The sequence below is a fragment of the Camponotus floridanus genome, unplaced genomic scaffold, assembly GCF_003227725.1.
Source record: "Camponotus floridanus strain SB8 unplaced genomic scaffold, Cflo_v7.5 scaffold69, whole genome shotgun sequence".
In the NCBI taxonomy this organism is placed as follows: Eukaryota; Metazoa; Arthropoda; class Insecta; order Hymenoptera; family Formicidae; genus Camponotus; species Camponotus floridanus.
Window position 1 is genome coordinate 1,027,085 of NW_020229837.1, and position 23,539 is coordinate 1,050,623.

The 23,539-nt window shown below is 28.6% G+C and overlaps 7 protein-coding genes and 1 non-coding gene across 13 annotated transcripts; 4 read left to right on the forward strand and 4 right to left on the reverse strand.

Moving 5' to 3' along the window:
- Positions 1 to 325: 325 nt before the first annotated feature.
- LOC112639489 lies at positions 326 to 3,770 on the reverse strand. The gene is made up of 4 exons (XM_025413588.1): positions 3,675 to 3,770; positions 1,640 to 1,972; positions 959 to 1,206; positions 326 to 814 (listed from the first exon to the last, which is right to left on the reverse strand). The coding sequence occupies exons 2-4, from the start codon at positions 1,906 to 1,908 to the stop codon at positions 396 to 398; spliced, it is 936 nt and encodes a 311-aa protein (XP_025269373.1). The 5' UTR covers positions 1,909 to 1,972; positions 3,675 to 3,770; the 3' UTR covers positions 326 to 395.
- LOC105257466 (60S ribosomal protein L24) lies at positions 3,298 to 4,556 on the forward strand. Its single transcript, XM_011268101.3, has 5 exons — positions 3,298 to 3,376; positions 3,507 to 3,582; positions 3,730 to 3,815; positions 3,889 to 4,050; positions 4,382 to 4,556. The coding sequence occupies exons 1-5, from the start codon at positions 3,372 to 3,374 to the stop codon at positions 4,515 to 4,517; spliced, it is 465 nt and encodes a 154-aa protein (XP_011266403.1). The 5' UTR covers positions 3,298 to 3,371; the 3' UTR covers positions 4,518 to 4,556.
- On the forward strand, positions 4,201 to 4,329 carry LOC112639491. The gene has a single exon (XR_003123537.1). It is a non-coding gene; the product is annotated as a small nucleolar RNA SNORA79 (small nucleolar RNA).
- A 187-nt stretch (positions 4,557 to 4,743) lies between the features above and the next one.
- LOC105257467 (lambda-crystallin homolog) lies at positions 4,744 to 8,371 on the reverse strand. The gene is made up of 6 exons (XM_011268102.3): positions 8,182 to 8,371; positions 6,272 to 6,459; positions 5,900 to 6,108; positions 5,404 to 5,561; positions 5,175 to 5,317; positions 4,744 to 5,049 (listed from the first exon to the last, which is right to left on the reverse strand). The coding sequence occupies exons 1-6, from the start codon at positions 8,316 to 8,318 to the stop codon at positions 4,829 to 4,831; spliced, it is 1,056 nt and encodes a 351-aa protein (XP_011266404.2). The 5' UTR covers positions 8,319 to 8,371; the 3' UTR covers positions 4,744 to 4,828.
- A 913-nt stretch (positions 8,372 to 9,284) lies between these two features.
- LOC105257468 (nuclear factor NF-kappa-B p100 subunit) lies at positions 9,285 to 15,137 on the forward strand. 3 transcript variants are annotated; one of them, XM_011268103.3, is made up of 19 exons: positions 9,285 to 9,347; positions 9,477 to 9,966; positions 10,511 to 10,651; positions 10,734 to 10,888; positions 10,994 to 11,154; positions 11,243 to 11,381; positions 11,489 to 11,630; positions 11,765 to 11,869; positions 11,979 to 12,090; positions 12,182 to 12,309; positions 12,461 to 12,670; positions 12,769 to 12,836; positions 12,972 to 13,214; positions 13,304 to 13,427; positions 13,595 to 13,839; positions 13,919 to 14,074; positions 14,164 to 14,274; positions 14,357 to 14,599; positions 14,735 to 15,137. In XM_011268103.3, exons 2-19 carry the CDS (start codon positions 9,843 to 9,845, stop codon positions 14,837 to 14,839), a joined length of 2,712 nt encoding a protein of 903 aa, XP_011266405.1. In that variant the 5' UTR covers positions 9,285 to 9,347; positions 9,477 to 9,842; the 3' UTR covers positions 14,840 to 15,137. The 3 variants fall into 3 exon arrangements, with proteins under 3 accessions (XP_011266405.1, XP_011266406.1, XP_025269363.1); XM_011268104.3 differs by having other exon boundaries at positions 9,477 to 9,689; XM_025413578.1 differs by lacking the exons at positions 9,285 to 9,347; positions 9,477 to 9,966 and adding an exon at positions 10,421 to 10,440.
- Positions 15,138 to 15,320: 183 nt separating this feature from the next.
- Positions 15,321 to 18,473, reverse strand: LOC105257469 (FAD-dependent oxidoreductase domain-containing protein 1-like). 4 transcript variants are annotated; one of them, XM_011268108.3, is made up of 8 exons: positions 18,426 to 18,473; positions 18,113 to 18,228; positions 17,319 to 17,621; positions 16,673 to 17,173; positions 16,282 to 16,427; positions 16,109 to 16,195; positions 15,811 to 15,964; positions 15,321 to 15,613 (listed from the first exon to the last, which is right to left on the reverse strand). In XM_011268108.3, exons 2-8 carry the CDS (start codon positions 18,197 to 18,199, stop codon positions 15,359 to 15,361), a joined length of 1,533 nt encoding a protein of 510 aa, XP_011266410.1. In that variant the 5' UTR covers positions 18,200 to 18,228; positions 18,426 to 18,473; the 3' UTR covers positions 15,321 to 15,358. The 4 variants fall into 4 exon arrangements, with proteins under 4 accessions (XP_011266410.1, XP_011266409.1, XP_011266408.1 ...); XM_011268107.3 differs by having other exon boundaries at positions 15,322 to 15,613; positions 18,349 to 18,433; XM_011268106.3 differs by lacking the exon at positions 18,426 to 18,473 and having other exon boundaries at positions 15,322 to 15,613; positions 18,113 to 18,325.
- An 872-nt stretch (positions 18,474 to 19,345) lies between these two features.
- Positions 19,346 to 21,197, reverse strand: LOC105257471 (transcription factor Adf-1-like). Its single transcript, XM_011268110.3, has 4 exons — positions 21,027 to 21,197; positions 20,537 to 20,740; positions 20,317 to 20,452; positions 19,346 to 20,246 (listed from the first exon to the last, which is right to left on the reverse strand). Exons 2-4 carry the CDS (start codon positions 20,703 to 20,705, stop codon positions 19,451 to 19,453), a joined length of 1,101 nt encoding a protein of 366 aa, XP_011266412.1. The 5' UTR covers positions 20,706 to 20,740; positions 21,027 to 21,197; the 3' UTR covers positions 19,346 to 19,450.
- A 485-nt stretch (positions 21,198 to 21,682) lies between these two features.
- On the forward strand, positions 21,683 to 22,697 carry LOC105257472 (NADH dehydrogenase [ubiquinone] 1 beta subcomplex subunit 9). Its single transcript, XM_011268111.3, has 2 exons — positions 21,683 to 21,893; positions 22,233 to 22,697. The coding sequence occupies exons 1-2, from the start codon at positions 21,784 to 21,786 to the stop codon at positions 22,555 to 22,557; spliced, it is 435 nt and encodes a 144-aa protein (XP_011266413.1). The 5' UTR covers positions 21,683 to 21,783; the 3' UTR covers positions 22,558 to 22,697.
- Positions 22,698 to 23,539: the final 842 nt, after the last annotated feature.

The following is a 23,539-nucleotide window of genomic DNA, read 5'->3' on the forward strand; positions in this document are numbered from 1 at the left end:
AAATAACTAACTTAAATATATACTGAAAAAAACATTGAAATTATCTTTTTTATATTTTTCAGATCTTTCTCAATTCCCCGTCACGCTTACATTCATAAAAAGTCGTAACTTTGCAACATTTACATTAAATCAAATAATATCTCATATTGCAATAGTTATTATTTACTTAGTGAGCAATATGATCAGAAAATTTGTATTTATTATATTTTATAATTGCATTTATAAGAACTAAATTCGTATTACAGATAGAAACAACTGTGTTTATTTTTTGCATTACCGATCCTTCTTGCTTTTGAGCGCCAATCAAGATCGTCAACAACAAAAATAAAGAAAAATAGTAGACTTACGTGTTTCACGTTGCGTCCAACAAAAATGTCCAACTTTTCTTAATCTTTTTAATCCTCCTCTTTCCTGTCTAATTTGTGAGTAAACAACACCATTCTAAGTCTAGCCTCTTCTTTGCGATAATGAGCTTCCTCCAGTTTGATTTTCGCTTCTTCCTTTAACATAGCGGCTATATCGACCTTCATCTGCGCTTCTGAAAGCGCAAGCATGTGCAATTCTTCTTCTCGTTGCGTTGACTTTCTTTTGCGATTCTGTTCCTGCATAACAGAGGGGGAGATAAAAGTTTGCGAAGCAGTAGACCTTAAATTTTCTTGACTCTTCTCAATATTATCCTCTGCCGATTGATTGACTACAGGCGAATCGACATTTCTTTTCATAAACTTTTCATAAAAATTCATCGGATCGTGAAGCGGTGCAATGACGTCACATTTGTCTTCATTGGCAACAATTTGCTTGAATGCGTCACCAACTATGTAAAATCAAATTTAATAAACAATTATATAAACTATTATAATAATTATATAACAATTATATAAATTTTCTCTTTAATTTTATAATTTTATAATTATATCGAATAAATATATATACGAATAGATGTATATATATTTTCAACCTAAGTCTCCGCAATTATCCACAGCCTTTCGCGAGCAGTTCAGATTTTGAGGTCTGGCAGTGCAAACGCTTTGCAACGTAAACGGTTCCGAATCTTTCGGCTCGAATACCACGTTCGGTGGTAATCCGACAGTTCCGGTGGATGTTGGCGTTTCTGACGTATTCTGGCCGCAAGTTACACTCTCCCAGCATTGATTCTTCGCCCGTCTCTCATCTTTTGTCGATTGGCACACCGCTTTTGTATCATCACTAAAAGATCAAAAGATTTAACAATTAAATTTATCCTATACTTTTCTACTTTATAGCAATTTTTTATAAGATTACATTATAAGTGTTTTGTCGTGTTAAAATCTACAGTAGAATAATGTATATAAAAATAAAATGTTAAATAATAATATAAAATATTCTATAGTATATATAGGCACTACTAATAATTATAAATCAGTAACACTGATATAAGTTCTTTGCAAAAAATTGAAAGAGATTTCTCTCAAACGAGAATCTTATTCAGTATCATTTTTTCTGTAATATTCTCTAACTGTCGTGCAATATTTAAAATAGCTCTATAAGCAAATCCTGAAGTACAAAATTTTATTAAATTCCATTCATATTTATTAACTAATTTTAGATTCGATTAATCCGATTTTATAAATATTCATTTTGTTATTCAAAGTTAATTTACCGGGGTTTTTTATTTTCGCGATTGCGCTTGCAAATCTTCATGTTCTCCCAGCAACGTCTGAGCTGTATCGCAGAACGCGCACCCTGCGGCCCGACTATCCAGTTATACGCCTCAGCAATTTGCGACCACGCAGACTTCCGTTTGCATATGGAGATTGGATCTGACTTCCTGTTCTCGATTATTTCGTGCTTATTTATTAGCGATATTAAAATTTTCCGCTCCTCGAAGCTGTACGTCTTGCGGGTGCCTTTGAAAGATGCGGATGCCATTTTATCATCGGACACGATGAAATACGAGCGTTCGATTGTTTCGCTCTTGAAAGCCTTATTAAACCTAATTCAGATTGACCTTCGTTAGTATTCCACAAGTTTCCTCGTTTCTTATTTTCTCGTTTTTTTTTCGAGAAAAATTTTGAACTTTTATTTTTATATCAACGATATAATTATATATAAAATTATATGCAAATATAAAATAAATAATTAAATGATTATCAAAGAATTTAATTCAAGACACTTGATTGAGTGATAAAGAAAAGATGTTGCATAATATATATATGATTTAGTTGCAAGCCAAAGTTTGAATAAAAGAAACTTTAAAAGATGTTATAAAAGATGTTATTATGTATACTTTCTATTGTGTATGTATACTTCTACTTTTGTCCTCCTTATTAAAATTACAACAATATTAAAATCAATATAATAATTTAAACAAACGTATTATATATATTATATATATATATATATATATATATATGTTAGTCAAATAAACTGTAATATAATAATATAATATAATTATGATAAAATTAATATATAATAAATTAATAATATAATAATTATTATAATATAATAATTTAAACAAACGTATTATATATATATATATATATATATATATATATATATATATGTATATTTCTTTTTTTTTAAGTAAAATAAACTTTACTTGATTTTGCTATCTTTGAAATATTTATTTAAACTTATTACATCTTATCTTTAACGAGCCATTAAAACAGAAAGAGAGAGAGAGAGAGAGAGAGAGAGAGAGAGAGAGAGAGAGAGAGAGAGAGATTATATTATCAGTTTCACAAATAAATATACATAGAAAGAAATACGAAATAAACTAACTAAGAAAAGAGATACGAAATATGCAAAACTCTTTTAGCAAAATATATATATTGAAAAAATTTCAAACATAAAAATCATTAGACACTATTTTGTAAAATATAATTATATATTATTCTCGCACTTTCTCGAACAAGTAACATTTTCGAATTAAAATAATCGTTTATTTCTCGCATTATTTCTTTCAATAATATATTATATGATTATGCTTACCAGAATATATTAAATGCGAGATTCAAAAATCTGATTGAAATTGAAGATGTGTCTATTATTACAAAGGAAAAGGAGAAAAGAGGAATTGATACCGCGAAATATCGCACTCTTCGATAGATTTTGAACGTCAAGCCAGTAAAAGAACCATAATATGTTTTATACATAGAGTGGAATCGTCACTTGACGTTATAGATCCCTCCAATCGTTCGATTGACCAATCAGGCAATGATTCTTTGTTCTGATTGGTTAAACGCTTTTCAACAAGTGGAATGCGTTCTATATTTATGGTTCATGAAAGTTCAATTGACGAAAGCGCACTCTACCATGCGTTCTTGCAATGTTCACGAAACAGGAAACTTTCGGCCATTTTTACCGAGACTTTTCTTTCGCGTCTAATCACGATGAAGTAAGTCAGAATTATTCGTGCAAAATATATATCCGAGTATTTCCGATGCAATCTCGTTGTATTTATAACGAAAATATGGTGCATCGCGTGAACGAAATGTCTGTGATTAACGTATCTTCAATATTTACAGGATCGGTCTTTGCGCGTACAGTGGATATAAAATATATCCGGGCCATGGCAAGACCATGGTTAAAGTTGATGGAAAGGTAAATATCATTGAAATAATTATAGGATAATTATTCATTGCAGTTTCGTACCTTAATTATTGACAAATCTTTCAAAAGAAAAAAGTATTTACCTCGTTTGTCAACTGCATGTGTCGAGCATAACCTTCGTTTCCTTCGCTTTTTCAGACCTTCACTTTCCTCAACTCGAAATGCGAGTCTGCACACTTGATGAGGCGTAATCCTAGAAAAGTGACATGGACCGTCTTATACAGGTATAAATATTTCTTACTTTGTAGCAAACATTATAATTTTTCATGCTTTTGTTAAATTTAATATATTTCTCAGACGTAAACACAAGAAGGGACAGGAGGAAGAACAGACCAAGAAAAGAACAAGGCGGGCCCAAAAGTTCCAGCGTGCTATTGTAGGTGCCTCTCTCACAGATATCTTGGCCAAACGTAACATGAAACCAGAAATTCGTAAAGCTCAGAGAGAACAAGCAATCAAGTATGTATCTTTTTATTATAATTATTTATTCAATTGTTGATAAAATATCAATTTTCGAAGAATTATTAAAAAGTGACAAATGCTATTAAATATATTTTATTTAAAGATATAAATATTAATTTAATATTTATTTAAAGATAAATTTGCAATAGACATCTGTTCCTCTGATAGTTTTTTATACTACTTCAGATTTCAGATTGTCTTAGAATAAAAATGGACTGCTTCACCCAGAACTGTATTTTTTATTACATTGTCTGGTTTTTGCGGGTTCATACAAAGCAATATTACATAATATTTTGTAATGATAATATTGATTATTACTTATTTTTAGGGCAGCAAAAGAGCAGAAGAGAGCAGCAAAAGCAACAAAGAAAGCCGTTGCTCCTCCGAAAGCAAAACAAGTAGCTAAACAGAAAGTAGCTAAGGTGACACAAAAATCTGCACCTCGCGTTGGAGGAAAGCGTTAAAAAGCTGTAACTATATATAAATAAAATAAAATAATCCTATTTTTTATTTGATTTTCTTATATAATATAGACAAAATTAATTTTTAAAAAATTAAAATTCAGGGCATGGAGATTGGTAGATGTCAAACAACAAATATATGATTTATTGCAATTTCATTTAATTTCTACAGTCAGAATAATATTTTTCTTTTAGTCAAATTATTTTGTTATATATAAAACTGTTTATATATAAAATTATATATAAAACTGTTTTTAAAATGCTTTAACGAAACAAGCTTTAATAGTAGCACATTGCATGAAATAAGTATCTTTTTACTGTTTGATCTTATTTAATTCTTTCTTGAGTATAGATAATTTTGTCAAAGCGGTATCGCGCCATGCTCGTCTTTCCTTTAATTTATCAAGTGGACACATCTCGTTCAATTCATTGCTGATTTTTTCCGCCATCTCGCCCACAAATTTTGGTACTGGTCCGAAAGTCATACTGACATCATAGATTGATTTGTTATACGTTTCGCAATATTTCTTCATTCCTATAAAACAATATATTTTATATATTAACAACATAAATTGAATATCTATGAGAAAAGCCATTTTGTTTGTTTCTTTTTATAGTGTAGAAGCTTAATAATAGCTCTCTTTGTATTTGAATATTTACCTTCAGCATTTAAATGCGCAGCCTCAAAAGCACCAAGAAAAGCATAACGCATTCCGAGACCTTCACTCATTACCGCATCAATATCCTTTGCACTTAACACTCCATCAGCTACCAATCTCCAGGCTTCGTTTAATATCGCATATCTGTTAATATGATCTTTTTAGATATATCAAGTGTTGAATGATAACAAATGTTTAAAAATATTTTGTATGGACAATATCTTACATACTGTATTCTGTTAAGTGCGAAACCATCAATCTCCCTACTAAAGACAACAGGTTTTTGACCAATTTCGGTCATGATGGCTTTTGTTTTCTCGGGAATATCGGAACGCGTCCATGGTGCTGGTACTACCTCTACCAATGGCACATAATAAGGGGGATTTACCTGCGTATCGTTGCATAATAATAATAATTTAAATATAATTTCTGATATAAATAATAATCTACATAAATATTATTTATGACATTTTTAATGATTATCTAATCTTATTAATAATTAATATCTTTCCTAATTTATTTAGAGTCAATAAAATAAAATTAATTTGTTTAGCAAAAATAAATATTTGTTATGTGTTGAGATTTATGAGTTAATCTTAATTTTTTTTATATAAATTTTATAACTAAATATGTAAATTTTTAGACATAAACGTATCATATTATTATATAAAGATTTGCCAGAAAAAATTTTAATATCATATTTGCTAAGAGTCTGGAAATACGTACAGGATGAGAGACTATGATCTGCTCACGATGTTTCAGCTTCTCGCTGAAAAGAGATGGACGAAACGTAGACGTCGAAGAGGACAAGATTACTTTGTCGTCGACGACTTTGTCGAGATCGTTGTAGAGTTTCAATTTTAACGAAAGATTTTCTGGCACACATTCTTGAATCAATTTTGCATCTTTTACAACTTCCGCCAGATCAGAAGATCCTATAAAGGAATGTTCGAATAAAATTCTTTGACCGCTATCCTACCATATCAAAAATATGAAGTCTACTGTTGTTTTAAATCTCTCGATATGAAATCAATGTAATTTAATTGTCCACAGCGATAATAATTATTGCGATAGGAAATCACAAGATAAAAAATAGACCTTTTATCAGTTGAAATTGCTGGTCCGCAGTTAGTGTACCCCGGAGAAGACCGCCAGCTTCAAGGCGTTTCAACTGTTGATGAATATCTTCCAACGCATTTTTAATTTGATCTTGAACGATATCGTAAATGGTTACTTGATATCCTACGCTGGCGAAAAGCATAGCCCAGCTACGTCCAATTAAGCCGCTGAAATAAATATTAATATAAGGTAATCGATTAATTTCACGAAAAAAGATATTTTAATACTCAATCAATTTCAAATAATCTTTGCATTTTATATTTGTCAATATTAGTTTTATTGTGTTATGAAAAATGAGTGTATTATATAAAAATCATTAATAATCACGAAAAGATTAGGTCATTCTGTATCAGATATAACTATAAAAAATATTGTTTTCGAGCGTATTATCTTATCTTAAGTATAGCTTATTACAAAACAGTACAGATATTTGAAAATTATATCATTCTTCTCACAAAAGATAGTAATTTAATATAATTAACTTGAAATAAATGGCATAATGTAATCAATAAAATTATAATTTTGTATATTGATGTTGAATAATTAATACTGTGATATAAAAATTTATTATTTTTATAGAGAGTGCTCTTTACAAATATTTATACATGCATGAAGGAATACTTATATATACTCTTTAAGAATACTTATACATACATAAAAAATACTTATACTAAAATTGAAAAAAAAATAGATTATAAAGTATAATTCATTCTAAATCAAAATAAAAAATTCAGTCAATGTGGTGGTTACAAGAAAAAATCTAAAAATTGAATATACAACTTAGGCAGAAAAAAACCACACAGTATAGATGTCGAAAAAATAAGAATATTAGAAATAATAGCAGTACAGTATTGAATCAACAAACATTGAATAATTAAGAAATAAATGATTACAATTCATTTATTTCTTAATTATAAATTTCGGAAGCTAATATGGGCGTGTTTATCTCATATGTATGTATTATCGATACCGACTATGAATATTTACTTGAGCATTTTGGATCTCAGTTTGAATTTGTCTGTTATCCGTTGCGAGCGACCAAATTTTTTCTATATTATTATTTTAATTCACTTACATTTTTTATATTAATATTGTGTCAGCATTGAAAAGGATCTGGATTGGATCGAAACGTTTGCGAATTTAATCTCTTGTATTGATGCGCTTTTTGTGATAATTATTTGTAACTTATTTTTTTGCGGACTTATTAATGTTTGTTGATAATTACGATTCAATACTGTACTGCTATTATTTCTAATATTCTTATTTTTTTCGACATCTATACTGTGTGGTTTTTTTCTGCCTAAGTTGTATATTCAATTTTTAGATAATTCATTCTTTTGCATCTCTTTTTTTAACTTATCATCATTCTATGTATCAGATATAACTATCATTTTTATCTATCAGTTTATCTCATTTATTCGCTATCTCGTGATTTACATTAATGGAAAAAAAAATTACAGTTTTTTTCTAAGCTAATGGTTATCGTGAAGGTTGAATGGAAATGTTAAAATTTACATTTTGTATCTTCAATATCTCATAAATGTTATTTTTATACTAATCTTTATATTGCCAACTATTTTGATTATTACTGAAATAGTAATTTAAAAATAGACTGAATATATGAAAATGATAATTTTGTTAAATAGTTTAAAAAAAGAATTGGAAATCAAAGAAAATTATGAGAGAAAAAGTCAATTTTTCATGCTAAAAATAATTTTTCAATGACCTTGAATGATTACTTTAAGATACTATATAAGCTTATCAGCGATACAACGCATGTTGAAAAGTTATAAAATAATAATTCGATCATGCGACAATTGAAAGCAGAAACGAACGTTATTCCCTTAATTATAACTTGCAAATATGTTAATTATAATCAATTATTTTACCTGCCAATTATCCCGATCTTTTCATTTTTAGTCGACATTGCTACTGGACTGTTGTTGATTGAATGTCTGCGAAGAAAATGTTTCTGTGAACTGTGTCTTGGTCTCCGCGGCAAAGGTGTTGATATATATGTTCGCATTATCAGTTCCCCTCCCACATAATATTTTAATAGAGCTTTGCAAGAGTGTAGTGGAATATTCTGAATAGGCTGTCATAGGCATTTGCTAACGACATCTTGAAACATCGTTATCTTGCTAGAATGCGCATAAACAAGCCATAAACAAGCGCCTGAAAACAAAATAGTAAGTTCATAATCGCATCTACTTTATGAATTAATTCTGGATTATCTTCCTCTGGGATAAAGACAAGCATATTTTCAAGTCCAAAATTAGCATACAATTATTTCTGATCTATATATTTTACAATTATAATATAAATTATAATTTGTGTGTGTGCAAAAAATATTGAAAAAAATTATATTTTATAAAAATTTATATTTTAATGTGATTTAATTTTAACAAGGATCAAAGATATTATAATGACATATGTAGGAGTGGAAATTTGGAAAATTATCAATAATTAAAAATATTTACGATATGTATCTCATAATTATGCACAATATAATCAATATTTTATTTTTTTATTGTCATTTTTTTTAATTTTATTATATTAGTCCTCTGCTTTTTAAAAAAATCTTTATACGGTCATTTTTGCAATAATTAAGAGCATCATATAATAAAATTAAGTGTGATTTTTCACCTACATAATCTGATCAATTGTACTAATATTGACTTTGTTAATCAGAACTCAAAATATCTTTACTTTGTATTTTATAGTTTAAATCAAGAACTCGCAGAATCAGGGCCGTCAATACAAATGGATTTACCTGGTCTATCCAAATTCGTCTTCGCTTTAATTAACTGGCTTCATTATCTAATGAAAAATTCCAATAGATATTGGATTTATAATATAAAATATATATCACCTGGAATTTTCATTAAATTAGAAAAAAAGGATAAAAAATAAAAAATATGACTACTTTACATCTTAAAGAAAAGAGAAAGATATCTATAAAAGAAGAAGAAGAAGAAAATTAAAATATTACAATAAGAGCCTTATATTAATCATCTAAATAATATTCAATAGGCACTTCGGAATTCATTAGTAGGTATGATTCTTTTACAAGATTTCAAAATATAGAAAATATATATGAAAACTATGATAGTCTATAAATGATAGATTATGATAATTTCGCACGAGATTAGTAAAAATAATATTATAAATCGAAATATCGTAGATAGATCGAAAAAAGAGGATTATGGGAAATTCCTAAATGCGTTTTGCCAGGGCATTCTACAACGTGAGCACATGCCTACTCAGGGAAACCCATGATATATGCTGATTGGTCGTCACGTCATATTCCCGGGGAAGAACCCGCGATACTAGTCATTAAATTGTACTTTGATTAACGCATTATTCCGGTATTGAAGCAGTTGATTACGTGCGTTTGGTGAGTAACGAACGTCGTGCATCCCAACATTATCGGAGACGAGACTCTCAAATTTTATTTGTCCTGCGACATTTGATCGTACTCGCGGTAACAGCTGAGCGAATTAATTTCTTAATTTGATGCATCTGTCGATCGCACACTCGTTTAATATTCATGAGGAAAGTAATCGCCAATATGCCCGATGCGTACGAGAATTTTAACATGGCGATGCGGAGTATGTTGACATCCAGTGGTATTATGGATAATGAGGCGGACCCGTCGTACTTTCCATTCAACGGTAATACGAGCGCGAGTGTTTCATTCACAAATGTTACAGAAAAATTATTAATTATTAAAAATTATTATTGTACATATAATTATTGTGTCATTATCAATCGCTTGTTTGACACATCGTGACACGTGATTACATGTTTCCGCTTGCTCTGTCGATATATAGATTGATTTAAAAATATAAATATTAATTGTTTTCGTGTCACAAGCGATCATAATAAATATCAAGGTATAAAAAATTATCATGTCATATTTTGTGCTACAGTCATATTCGGAATAATATTGTTATAAGTCTGCTGTGTTCTTGAACATTTTCGAATATCCTTCATTCGCGTTGTCTTTTCATATGTGATATTTCAATATATTGAAAATTTTAGTTTAAGAAAATATTTATATACTATTATTTTTGTACATTATTATAATTATTAAAACAAGTTTCGTATATACATATATAGAAAGTTAACATATTTACTAATATATCGTATGTATATATAAAGAATTAATTATGGATCTAATAGAATATTGAAATTTTATATATTTTCTCCTTTCAGATTTAACATTGATGGGCAGTACAGGTGGTCTAAGCCCATATAGTGGATCTCAGGGAAATATGAGTATTACATCACCCATGTCAACATCTTCGTCGCCTATGCATATCACAGATAATTATATCAATTTAACTAATGCTTCAGGTATATATTTTAAATCAGCTTGCCTAAGATATCTGATAATTCTTACTTAAAGAGAATATATCAAACTTTTTTATCTTATTAGTACAAGTACTTGGTGAACCATACATTAATATTTTGGTACATCCAATGGATAAATTTAGATTCAGATATAAATCTGAAATGGTAGGGACACATGGAAGTTTGTTGGGTGCATCAAATGGACGTAGACGGAATAAAAATAATGTACCAACAGTCCAAGTAAGTATAAATTAAATTCTCTGTGCAAATAAAATTATTAATATATTTATATACATGATTTTCTTTATGCAGTGTTATTTATTTGCTATTTTTTTGTACTTTTAGTTACATAATTTTTTGGATAAAGCAATAATACGATGCACATTGGTTACAACGGACGACGAACATACACCACATGCTCATAGATTAGTGAAACGTATGGGTACCACAGATATAGATGACCCGCATGATATAGAAGTTTCATCTGCAAACGATTTTACTGCTGAGTATGTTTGTATTTTCTGTCTAACATTGCAAACACAATTGATCTATGTATTTATTAGTGTACTATATGGATGCATGTTTCTACTTCAGATTCCATAGTATGGGAATAATACATACTGCAAGAAAAAATATTAAAGACGAAATAGTACGAAAATTACGTGCAGAAGTTTTAGAGGAACGTAAACGTTCAAATTTTAATGCTACTCTTAGTCTTCGTGACGATGCACAGGTAGATTTTAATACCTTTTATTACTTTGAAATTGTTATATAATTAGACATACATTTTTATTCTTTTCCAAAGAAAAATGGCAATTAAATTTTTTACATCAATTACAGATTAAAGCTGATGCAGAACGTTATCAGAAGATTATAAATTTAAATACAGTTACTCTTTGTTTTCAAGCATTTATCAAAGATCAACATAATGTCATGAGATCAATTACAACACCAGTTTATAGCAATCCTATCAATAATTTAAGTAAGTTTAAATAATTTATCAAAATAAAATTTCTTTTTTTTTTAGAAAAATTTTTTTAGAAAAATTTTCAAATTTATTGTTTTCATTATTCAAACGATGAAAATGTTCAATAAGTTGTAATATGTTTTTAATAGAAAGCGCGTTAACAGGGGAACTTAAAATATGTAGAATTGACAAGTATACCAGTAGTTGTGAAGGTGGAGAAGAAGTGTTCATACTTGTAGAGAAAGTTTCAAAAAGTAAGTTTGTGATTAATAATTTGATATTTCTGACTATGATATACCACATTATCGCGGTAACGTGTACATGTAAAAATATGTAAAAAAAAACATGTATTTCATATTATAGAAAATATAAAAATAAAATTTTTCGAACTAAATGACGATGACATTGAGGTCTGGACTGATTATGGTCGTTTCTCGGAACTAGACGTTCACCATCAATATGCCATGGTATTTCGGTATGTATATTGTGCTTGAAATTATTTATTTTCCTTCATGATTAATCATATTAATTATACATTCATAATTAATTATATTGTGTATTTCTAGAACTCCACCATACAAGGATCTATATATTACTTCACCGAGAGAAGTCTTTATACAGTTGGAACGTCCTTCAGATTCAGATTGTTCAGAACCAATCAAGTTTACATATAAACCTAGCGATCGCATGATTGGTAAATTAATTACAATTAATAAATTAATTATTTTATTATTATTTATTTAATTAATCACATTTATTTATCACATCCTATTTTCTATTTTGTTTTATTTTTTTTCGAATGTTTTTCTTTTCTCGATATAATACTTATGATTTTACAATTTCAGGTAGGAAAAGAACGCGAGTCTCTCATTCGAATAGCGAGGAATTGGCACAAATGGCGTTTAATCTAGATACGCCGTTAATGAATACACCATTAATGAATGTACCTTCAAACAATGATAGTACCGAAATTTCTAAAGAAATAAAAAAGATGTTAGAGGATAAATGCTCTTCGAGTGAGTTCAAGGAGTTTGTTGATCACATAAATTTAGATTGTAAGTGTCAAACTTATACATAGAGAAAGATTTACTAGTTTCAAGTACATCTTAAAAAAATATATCACATGTTATTCAATGTAATTTAAATTTTACAGTATATGAGAATTTATTAGCCCAAAGTGAAGAAAATAAATTAACTTATGATGGAGCACCGAGTAAAAAGGTAAACTTTAATTCCAATATATAGTTTATAAAAATAATATATAACTGTTATATTATAATTAATTATAATTTATAAATTCATAATTGCTATCTTATTGTTGCATCAATGTTGTTATTTTGAATTTTGTTTTTACAGGATAATGAAATGTTTGCCAAAAATGTTATTATCGATACAATAAAGAGAATTAAAGCAAATCCAGATAAATCTAAAGATATTATAGTAAATATGTTAAAAGACAGAACAACTTATGGTGATTCGCCGCTACATTATGCACTCCGATATGGACAAAAAGATGTTATAAAACGTATCTTAATGCTTATGAGTTTTGTAAGAACAAAGAGTGAAGAGTTAGTAAATATTCAAAATAGTTCTGGCAAGGTTAGCTTTTTTGATGCTTTGCCTATAATATATATCTCGTTTTAATAATTACAAGAATTATTTTTTAATTATTACATTATATGCCATAGACACCATTGCATTATGCTGTTTCACAAGAACATGCGGAAATTACAAACGCATTACTTATACTTGGTGCAGATCCAAATATATCAGATCATTATGGGCAAATGCCATTGCACAGAGCTGTTAAATGTATGTATTAATTTAAAAATATTTCATTTTATTTTTAAATCAATTACTCTTTAAGAAAAATCTGACAAATAGAAATAGAAATGAGAATAGAAATGTTTAAGATTTATAAATAATAGTAAAAAATAATAGATAATATATACTTATAATAAGAAATACATTTTTTTTAGTTCCAGAAGCAAAAGCAAGTATTGATGTTTTATTGGCTGAAGAAAAAATCAACATTGAAACAAATACAGATTTAGGGTGGACACCTTTGCAATTAGCTGCTGAAGCAGGTTCATACTATGCAGTATGTTCTCTGATTAAAGCTGGTGCAGATGTAAATAATACCGATATGTCGTATGGAAGAACAGCTTTACATATCGCAGTCGAAGGAGGTCATAAAGATATAGTGGAATTGCTGTTAAAAAATGTAAAATTTAATATTTATCAGAAACATATCTTCTCTTTTCTATATCAAAAATATTATAGTATACTGTTGATTCTTACAGACCAAAATAGATGTTAACAAAAGAAACTTCAGTGGAAATACAGCATTGCATACTGCAGTAGTTACGCCTGGGATGAAAGCAAAAGAAATATGTGCCCTTCTATTGAAATATGGCGCTGATCCATACATAAGGAATTTTAATCGTGAGCCAAGCAACGTATGTCTATAATGATTATGTGAAATAAACCATATTTTATATATACATATAGAAGTAGTTCATTATATGTAATTGTATTTTCATGATAGATTGAAGGGGACCAAGTACAAAATATAAAAACTGAAATACACTCGGACGATGAAAACATGAAAGAATCCATCGGACAATCATCTTTCGACTTGGCTTCAAACAAACCAGATGTATGCAAAGAGAGATATATTCCACATCTTATCATTATAAAATTATATAGAAAAAGTTATGAGGAAAATTATTTCATTGCAGATTCTACAACTTGTTTCCAATCAAAATGATACATCATTAGGAGCAATTAAGTGTAAAGAGGAAAATATTGATGATACACAAAAAGTTTGGATGGATGCAGTCCAGGAAAAACAATTAGCAGATATCCTAGATGAGACAAAAGGATGGAAGAAATTAGCCCGTCATTTGAATTTTGAAAATTTATTTAATAACTTTGAAGAAAGTTCATCCAGTTCAACATTACTCCTTTTGAATTATATTGCTGTAAGTTCTTTTATTTTCTTTGTCAAGCGTTTCATATATACTATTCTGTTTTTTGTTATGAATGCATGCATTCTTACTGAAATAAATATAATTAAACTATGTATATAATTTACTATATAATTTACTTTTTTGTAGATACAAACCAATATATCTCTCAGTGACCTGCAAAATATATTACAAAGCATAGGCGAAGAAAGTGCTGCTGTATATATCGGACAAATTTTATCTGTATTGTCATAAAACTACGAGTCACACGATTTTAAAATGATGATAATGAATTATTGAATACACGTATCATATATTATCATATATTTTATAACAATATTATTATTACGTTTGTAAATTAATCTTTTGCACATAGGCGCCGCTATAGCGATATACACTTTATAATGAAATTATTTATGATACTGAGAACAGTAGCGACAATAAAAATCTGGAATTTATTTGATATAATAATTTTTTAATATTCACTAGAGATTTTACAAAAATGCCTTGCTGGTAGACCATATGACAAAATTAGCTGGAGTGCAAAGGGTTAAAAATTTTATCATTTAAATAGATTAATCATCTCTTCATTTATAGAATATAGAACTATTATTATTCTAGATTAGGTTTTATATTGTCATTGTATATACATATGTATATAAATATATATATATATATATATATATATATATATATATATATACTAAAATATATATGATACATGTATAATACACATTCAAGTAAAAAAAAGACATTTTTCTATTTCCAGAAACTTTAAAACACATTAGCTTCTCTCATAGGTTCCGATCTTAAAAATCTGTCGAAACTTAATTTCGACAAATCTATATTTATAAAACGATCATGAAAGATTAGCTCTGACATTGCGCGTCCTACTGCAGGTGCCTTTTGAATACCATGTCCACTGAAACCAGTCGCTATGTATAAATTCTTATGATGAGGATGCTGACCAATAATGCCGTTTTCGTCAAATGTATTATACTCGTAGTATCCAGCCCACGAAGATTTCACCTGTTAAAAATATAAATATATATTTTTAAAAAGAAATATATACTTTTGATGTATTAATAATTTAATTTTTATATTTATATATACATTGTCCATATTTGTGTAAGAATGAAAATATATATAATTCATTAACTTTATCAGCGCGTTTTTATGTTTCCTTTACAGGTATGTTTATTTTATTATATATTTATGAGAAATACCTTTAAATTTTCAAATGATGGTACTCTGTGAGCGAGTATAGGCCATATTTTATTGTCAAAGAAATCATGATCGACATCTAAGTTATCTATTGATGGCTCTTCGTCCAATTCTGGTGATTTTCCGCTAATATAATTGCCTCCGAGACCATCTCTCCTACAAATCATTTAAAATGTATTTATAAAATGTTACTCTTTTCATAAATTTAATAATTTTATTTATTTATTAAGAATTTTTGTTTTGCTTCTGATGCAAAAGTACACATTACAACTCAAGAATATACAGTATATAGATTCATACCTGAAATATGCACCACTAGGATCAATTGTTAGAGGTGTGTTTAAACCAGGTCCATCTGGGCAATGAAAACAATATACATATCTTTTTCTGTAAAAAAAATTATATCTTTAATTATAACAGATAATATCAAAAAGAAAAAACTTGAATTACTTATGTATCATTAATAAAATTACCTAGGTACCACTGGTAAAGGTACAGATAATAATTCTTCACCTATTCCAATATCAGCCATTTCAGCTACATCGCCACTAAATGCGCCTGCAGCTATTATAGCCTTACAAAATTGTATTTGTCTAATATCACCATCATTCGTTTTTACCTAATACAAAAAAACATATTATCTATTTAAAAAATTATGTTAGATTCACAATTGATAAGTTATATAAGAATTTATAGATAGACATGCACGAAATTGAGTGCTCTATTTGAATTCAATTATAAAAACATATAAAATTATATATTATATATTATAAACATATATCAAATTATATATTATAAAATATATAAAGATATATTTTATTAATATTTATAAGGATTATTATAAATATATAAACATGGACTTACAACTACAGTATTTAATCGTTGGACAGGATTCATATTTGTATCAAAAGCTCCTGGAACCGTATTATATTGAAAAGCCTTAACTTCGGCATTAACATATTGAGTACCTAAATGTTTAGCCTTCTTTTTCAAAGCACATAAGAGGGACCATGGATCGAACCATCCTTCTTTTTCCAGTCCAAGACAACCTGCCGCAATCCCGTCAGTGTTTAACCAAGGAAACATGTGCTGCAACTTTTCTGCAGTAAGAACTGCATTTTTTGCTCCTAAAGAATTCTGCAGTTTAGAGTTTTCTGTTAAAGTTTCACCACCCGCTTCGGTGGCCAAAACTAAGTAACCATAGGGGTGGAAATTCAAGTCAATAGGTGGCTCCCCAGGAATACCCAAATGTTCATTAATATTTCGCAGGAATTCTGCACCATACAGAGACATTTGAATATTTTCTTCAAGAGAAAATTGTTGACGCAAGCCACCAACTGAAAGAGTTGTAGAAGCTTTGGCATACTGAAAAATATAAAAAAATATATATATATATAATTACAATATATTAGATGTAAACTCTCAATTATTATTGATCAAAAAAGAAATAAAGAAATACTATATCAGAGATAAGATTAAAAAATTCATATGAATTAATATTTATAATTACTGTGAGATCTTTTTCAACTACAACAACATGAAATTCTTCTTTATGCATAGTCTGTTTTAACCAATATGCTATCGCACTGCCTATTGCACCGCCACCAATAATGAGTACATCGCAATGATTAGGAATTACTTCAGCTCTCTCGAAAAGAGCTTCAAAATTTGAAGATTTTCCGTCAAATGACAGACATTTTTTTAAGCTGTTCCAATCTTGTCGCATCTTCTTCCATGCTCTTTCTCCTTTAGTGGTATCCACAAATTCTCTATATTTTTTCCTATCTTGATCATCATCGTTGATCTTCGAACTCTATAAATTTTATACAACAAATATTAATTATGCACAATAAACCATATAGCAAAAGATAAGAGTCTCTATTATATTTTATACTGTATGTTTTAGATTAGTGTTTTTCACTTTTATCTCAAAGAATTCTCTTTTTTTTAAAGCTACATATTCCATTTTATATATAAATACAAAAAGCAAATACAACACAGAGAAATATATGAGTAATAAAGAAAATTATGTAAAATATTTAAAATAAAGAAAATAAAATGTATTATGTAAATGTAATGATAACAATAAAAGAGATTCATGAAGTATTATAGAATTACAATTATTATTACAATAACAATTATTACATTCATACACATTCGCTTCAAAAAAAAATAATTTCAATGGAGAACTGAAAATTAATTAATACATTCAATTCAATCATTTTATCATATAAAATCAATATCATCTTAGTTAGCAAGTCTTAGTTAGCTAACCTTTAACTAATATATATATACATACCGCACCTTTTTTCTAGAATTTATGAATTGAATTGCCGAGTATTGCTTCGAAAGATCGATATGTCTTTTTCCGCATGTCAAATGTCGCAACATTTTTGTTGATAAGTCTGCAACTCCTAACTCTGTTACCAGAGAATAAACAAACGTTTCTTAACCTTTTCTTATTTCAAGAAACATGGTTATCAGTGATACCGAATGATAATAACAGTAAAAAACAAAAGAAAAAAACATTTATTTATTACCATTATCAGTTATCTGTACCGTTTATCAGTTATCTGTATTTATGAAATCAAATTACTATATCTGGCAAGATAATTACCGCGCTATAAAAATCAACTCTGCATATATCAATACATCGATACATATAGAATAATATAATGAGACACAGCTGATTTACTAACAAGTTCTTTTTTTTTCTTTTGTTAGAAAAATAAAAAGTAACATTCATAAAAAATAATATAAATCGAAAATATAAAGTCGCATAAAAGAGACGAGATAGAACGATCAATTTTGATAATAGTTTTTTTTACTTCTTCACTCTTATTATTAACGTGTTCCATTTGTAATTTTTGAAGTTCAAAACATGTATAAAATCTTTTATAAGTTTTCTTCATCATTATCTAATATATATAGTTTCTTAATCTAAAACAGAATATATATTATCAATAAAAATATATTGATAATATTTAATGATACATATATCTTTCATAAAAGTTTTCTTTATCATTAATATAGTTTCTTAATCTGTAAAACAGAATATAAAAATATATTGATAATCTTGGCTATTAATGATACATATATTATATTACAATCACAACTGCAATTATTATCTTTCCAGATAGCAATATTTACTCTGAGATTTTATCGCAAATTTCATCTGATAAATTCTTCTCTACAGTAAAAAATAAAAGAAATATATATGTATAATCTTTTTAGTAAATAAAATAAAATAATATTTTTCTCTACAAAATACAATAACAAATTTCTTTATAAAAATAACACACTTATCTATAATTGATGTAAAATATAAATATTTTATTATAAATATATCTCTTACATGTAAGAAAAACCATTTTCTTTAATGTAAATTAAATTTTTAGAGAATAATATTATTTGCTTTTTCATATAACAATTCTTAAACTTTACATGAAGAAATAAAAAATTTTTGTTGAAATAATCAATTTGAATGATAATTATTATTATTACATTGAGTATATTTGTTTAAATTTATTTATACAAAAGTAGAGAATAATCTTTGTCATTATAATAAAGTTAAAATAATCTTAAAACAGTCATTGCATCAAATCTATTAACATTACTTACATTGCAATTGACAAAAATGAATTACTCTTTAACATTTTGATTATCTATCATGTTACAAGGAATCAACACCAACTTAGGTATCATACCAGGTGGTGCTACAAATTGTTGTGTACTTTGTGGCTTGCTCTGGCCAGAATATTGTATTTCTGTTTCTGTGACAATCTTACATATGTTCATCTTGATATCTGCCTGCGCCTTTGGTGGCAACTTTTTTACTGTCTGTGCCATGCTATCAAAAAATAGCTCTATACTACTCTTACTCTCAGGAGCCAAGTAAACTTGTTCGAAATTGGGATCATTATCCTTTGCACTGCACGATTTTTTTGTAGGCGAGGTAAGTGTACTTGGTGTTAATGGAGTGGTTATGAAAAGAGGGCTAAACACTGTACCAGTATCAACTGTACTTCCATTATTAGTTTTAAAGGAAGAGGTCTTTATTACATTATAAGAGTTAGATGCTTCTGAAGTTGATGGAGGATAATCGACCTTCATTCGTTTTGGACGTATCTTTCGATACTTTGACTGTATCTGTTGGACACAACTATCAATGTCTTGCTGTGTCATGTCGTGTTCGACTTCTATATTCTGTGTATCCAATTGCACATCATTGTTGTCCAATGTTTCTATTACTTCAGGTTCCACCACAACTGGGTCAGCTGCTGTATCGTCTATAACCTCCAAGTATTCGCTATAGTCTTCGTCATTTCGATCTTCCAATTGCTCCAGCAAACCTTCAGAACTAATTTCACCTGAGTTTATATCTTGTATATATTCCTTAGTCAGTTCTACACATTGCGGTTGATAATCTGCTTCGTATCTATCAAAATATCCTCGATTAAGGAAATGTAACTTAATCATATTTTGCTTCTATAAAAAAAAAAACTTACGGGAATTTTAAAAAGCTCAAATGATCTTCAAAAATCCATTTTTTCCTTCTAACACCCTCTTCTGTTTTATTCTTATATTTCAAGATACGGCAATAGGTGTCCCTAAGATTTTTCCATTTCAATCTCACCCACATTGCTGTAACAAACAAATAACGTTAATAATCTAAGCTCAATAACATAAACGCAATGGTGCAATTCATGAAAGAAAATAAAATCGTACGATCTAGTCCGAGCTCGTCCGAGATGCGCTTCCAAACTTTCTGCTTAAACTCTTGTAATTTAATCGACAAGCCCTTCACTTCTGTACAATACAGCACCGGATGTTGCTTGATGGCTTCTATGATCTTCAGCGAAATTTGATGGGAGTCGGGCGGCATCGTCGGCGGCATCTCTTCGCGCGAATCCTGAGCTTGGCCGGGTCAATCTGCGAAAGAAAAAAAATAATTCGGTTTCACTATATAATTCGCCTGACGTATCAGTCGCGTATCGTTCAATTTCACTTTCATATTCCCGCTCCGGCGCGACTAAAGTCCGACACAACGGAGCGATATAATCCGCCGGCGAAGATTTGTCGGCTTTATCGCGTTGCGTACGATTGTGCGTGCGTCATTATGGCATGTAACGAGCATATTGGACGTAACGTCGCTCGATATGGATCAGATCAGTGAAATTTGTCGGCCGAAGCGGTCGCGAGTAGCATGTGTACATACCTCGCAAATCAGCGAAAATCGCTCGGTGACAGAAAGATCCACCTGTCAATATTCGTTGACGAACGCCGTCGTCCAATGTCGCCGGGGCGACGCGAGTTCGCTCGTTTCCGTCGCACTTCCGTCCATTTCCGTCGCTCTTCCCGCGCCGGAAGTCTCTAGTTCTACTCGCGAAAAACGCGCGTTCGTCCGCAACTTGTTTTTCCTTTTCTCTCTCTTCCTCTCTGTTATGTAAAAGCAAGCGCGAATACTTCTATTACTTAATAAATAAATATTATATGATAAAATAAATTACTTAATAAGTAAATATGAATATAAATATTAATATAAAAATTAAAATATTAAATAAAAGGATTAATATAAAAATAAATTACTTAATAAATAAATATTATATATTAAATAAATATTTGATTTATTATAGCTATTTTGCGTATAATATTACGCAATGTTGAAAAATAATGCGTGATGTTATGACCAATCAAAATCGCTAAATTATTAGATTCGTTGTCAGAATATTCAGTAGCAAAATTCCCTAGAGGAATTTAGCATATTTCGGACAAAACGATATGATAAATTGATTGGTTATCATGCTAATTCTATTGATTTTCACAAGATGTCAGTTGCTTCGGTTGTCCGTTGATAAATATTAGATAGATCTACTTGTTTCGGACTTGTTTATGCTTTGTTCATGTAATCTCATATATATATTTCAAGAAAGTGTTTTAAAAGAGAGAATTGTGCGAGCTCTTCAAATAAAAATATGGCACATCTTCCCTCGGAGCTCGTGTCACATTCACAAAAAGTATGTAGCTTGTACAAACGTGCGATTCGTTGCATAAGAGATTGGAATCATAAAATAGAAAATTACAGGTATGTATACATCAGCTGATAGTTACACATGTCGTATGTGTATACATATATGTATAATTCTATACTTTATTGTATGCATAAAATAACAAATTCAGATTCTTAAGGAAGAAACAGTAATGACATAATGCAAACAAAATGTAATTAAAACACAATTTATCTGTAGATAATTATAGTTTATAAACTATTCAATAAAAAAATAAAACATTAATATAATTTTATTCAGCTATTACTATTATATTACTATTTTAATTTGAATTGCTTTATAATAATCAATAATATAATTATTTTGCAATTATATTCTCTATACATGTGAATTATACTTTATTCTTTTACTTCTAGGATCCAGGCTATATTAATGAGAGAACGTTTTGATAAAAACAAAGATATAAAAGATATGCGTTACGCAACATATTTGTTACAAGAAGGAGAAAAAGAACTCTTCTCTAATCAACATTACCATCCAATGACGTATCCCAATTCAGCCTCAGGAGGAGCGTATGGCCGAAAAGGCGAAACTCCAGACTGTGTGTTGGATTATTGGCATCCTCTAGAGAAAGCTAGATATCCAAAATATTTTGCACGTCGTGAACAGATGAAGAACGAATACGAGAAATGGTATTTTGAAACATATCCAGATCAGAAGAAGACTATCAAAGATCACTAGACATCTGTAAAATATATATTTATGCTGTATTAATACAATATAACTTGTAGATATAATAATGTAATATAATGTCTAATATTATGAATATTCTTGTTGAATGGAATAACATCCCTATTTACAGAGAAATACCTGAAATTTTCAAAAACAAAAAATTAAGAGATTGCAGTCATCTGACAATAGCTCTCTTGTAAATTTTTAATAAAAATTAAAACTTGATATAATGTGAACATAATTGCAAAAATATAAGAAACGAAAGATAATTTCCCACACAATACATTTTATATATATATATATATATATATATATATATATATATATATAAATATATATATTTCATGTTTCATACATATTTATTAGATAATAAGAATACATACCAAGTAACCTAGCATATTTTTCTATAATTGAATTAATTATATATTTAACATAATATGTAATACTAATCTTAGCACATATATAATGCAATTTGAAACTTATAGTAAATCTGATTGAATACATTAGTGTGCACTGATTCATTTAAGGGCTGAGGCTGTACAAAAAATTTACAATAATAAGTAATTAAAATAATAAGATAATTAATACTAAGAATTATTATATTGTTTAATACAAATAAGAATATAATAATAATTAAGTATAAATTGTTTTAATAAAATTAATTATAACTATTAAATAGAATTAGTTATAATAACTAAGAATTAATTATCTTATTGTTTTAATTATGCTATTGTAAATTTGTATACGACGGTTTTATAGTTTTAATGTACACCAGTGCACACTATTAGTGATTTTATTTGATGTTTTTGTTTTAAAGCACGAACATATAAGAAGTTACGCTTGAAATGGCGTTTTGATGCCATCTGTCATGATAATGGGAAAAATTTCTTTGTCTATTTATCTATAAAAAAAATTCCGCGGAAAATTACAAATTGATGCAATAATTTTCGTTTCAATTGAAATAATTATTTTTAGCAGTGAGGAAAAAATT

Coding starts and splice junctions, on each gene's coding strand:
- LOC112639489 (XM_025413588.1), bottom strand. CDS start 1,908: ATGGCATCCGCATCTTTCAAAGGCACCCGCAAGACGTACAGCTTCGAG. Junction 1,207..1,639: donor CGCGAAAATAAAAAACCCCG/GTAAATTAACTT, acceptor TTGATCTTTTAG/TGATGATACAAAAGCGGTGT. Junction 815..958: donor GGATAATTGCGGAGACTTAG/GTTGAAAATATA, acceptor GATTTTACATAG/TTGGTGACGCATTCAAGCAA.
- LOC105257466 (XM_011268101.3), top strand. Junction 3,816..3,888: donor ACATGGACCGTCTTATACAG/GTATAAATATTT, acceptor TATATTTCTCAG/ACGTAAACACAAGAAGGGAC. Junction 4,051..4,381: donor CAGAGAGAACAAGCAATCAA/GTATGTATCTTT, acceptor ACTTATTTTTAG/GGCAGCAAAAGAGCAGAAGA.
- LOC105257467 (XM_011268102.3), bottom strand. CDS start 8,318: ATGCGAACATATATATCAACACCTTTGCCGCGGAGACCAAGACACAGT. Junction 6,460..8,181: donor AAGATCGGGATAATTGGCAG/GTAAAATAATTG, acceptor TATTTATTTCAG/CGGCTTAATTGGACGTAGCT. Junction 5,050..5,174: donor TGCGCATTTAAATGCTGAAG/GTAAATATTCAA, acceptor ATTGTTTTATAG/GAATGAAGAAATATTGCGAA.
- LOC105257468 (XM_011268103.3), top strand. CDS start 9,843: ATGAGGAAAGTAATCGCCAATATGCCCGATGCGTACGAGAATTTTAAC. Junction 12,671..12,768: donor TGATCACATAAATTTAGATT/GTAAGTGTCAAA, acceptor TAAATTTTACAG/TATATGAGAATTTATTAGCC. Junction 13,428..13,594: donor ATTGCACAGAGCTGTTAAAT/GTATGTATTAAT, acceptor CATTTTTTTTAG/TTCCAGAAGCAAAAGCAAGT.
- LOC105257469 (XM_011268108.3), bottom strand. CDS start 18,199: ATGTTGCGACATTTGACATGCGGAAAAAGACATATCGATCTTTCGAAG. Junction 16,428..16,672: donor AACGATTAAATACTGTAGTT/GTAAGTCCATGT, acceptor TTTTTGTATTAG/GTAAAAACGAATGATGGTGA. Junction 15,614..15,810: donor CATCATTTGAAAATTTAAAG/GTATTTCTCATA, acceptor TATTTTTAACAG/GTGAAATCTTCGTGGGCTGG.
- LOC105257471 (XM_011268110.3), bottom strand. CDS start 20,705: ATGCCGCCGACGATGCCGCCCGACTCCCATCAAATTTCGCTGAAGATC. Junction 20,453..20,536: donor GGACGAGCTCGGACTAGATC/GTACGATTTTAT, acceptor TGTTTGTTACAG/CAATGTGGGTGAGATTGAAA. Junction 20,247..20,316: donor TTGAGCTTTTTAAAATTCCC/GTAAGTTTTTTT, acceptor ATATTTTGATAG/ATACGAAGCAGATTATCAAC.
- LOC105257472 (XM_011268111.3), top strand. CDS start 21,784: ATGGCACATCTTCCCTCGGAGCTCGTGTCACATTCACAAAAAGTATGT. Junction 21,894..22,232: donor CATAAAATAGAAAATTACAG/GTATGTATACAT, acceptor TTTTACTTCTAG/GATCCAGGCTATATTAATGA.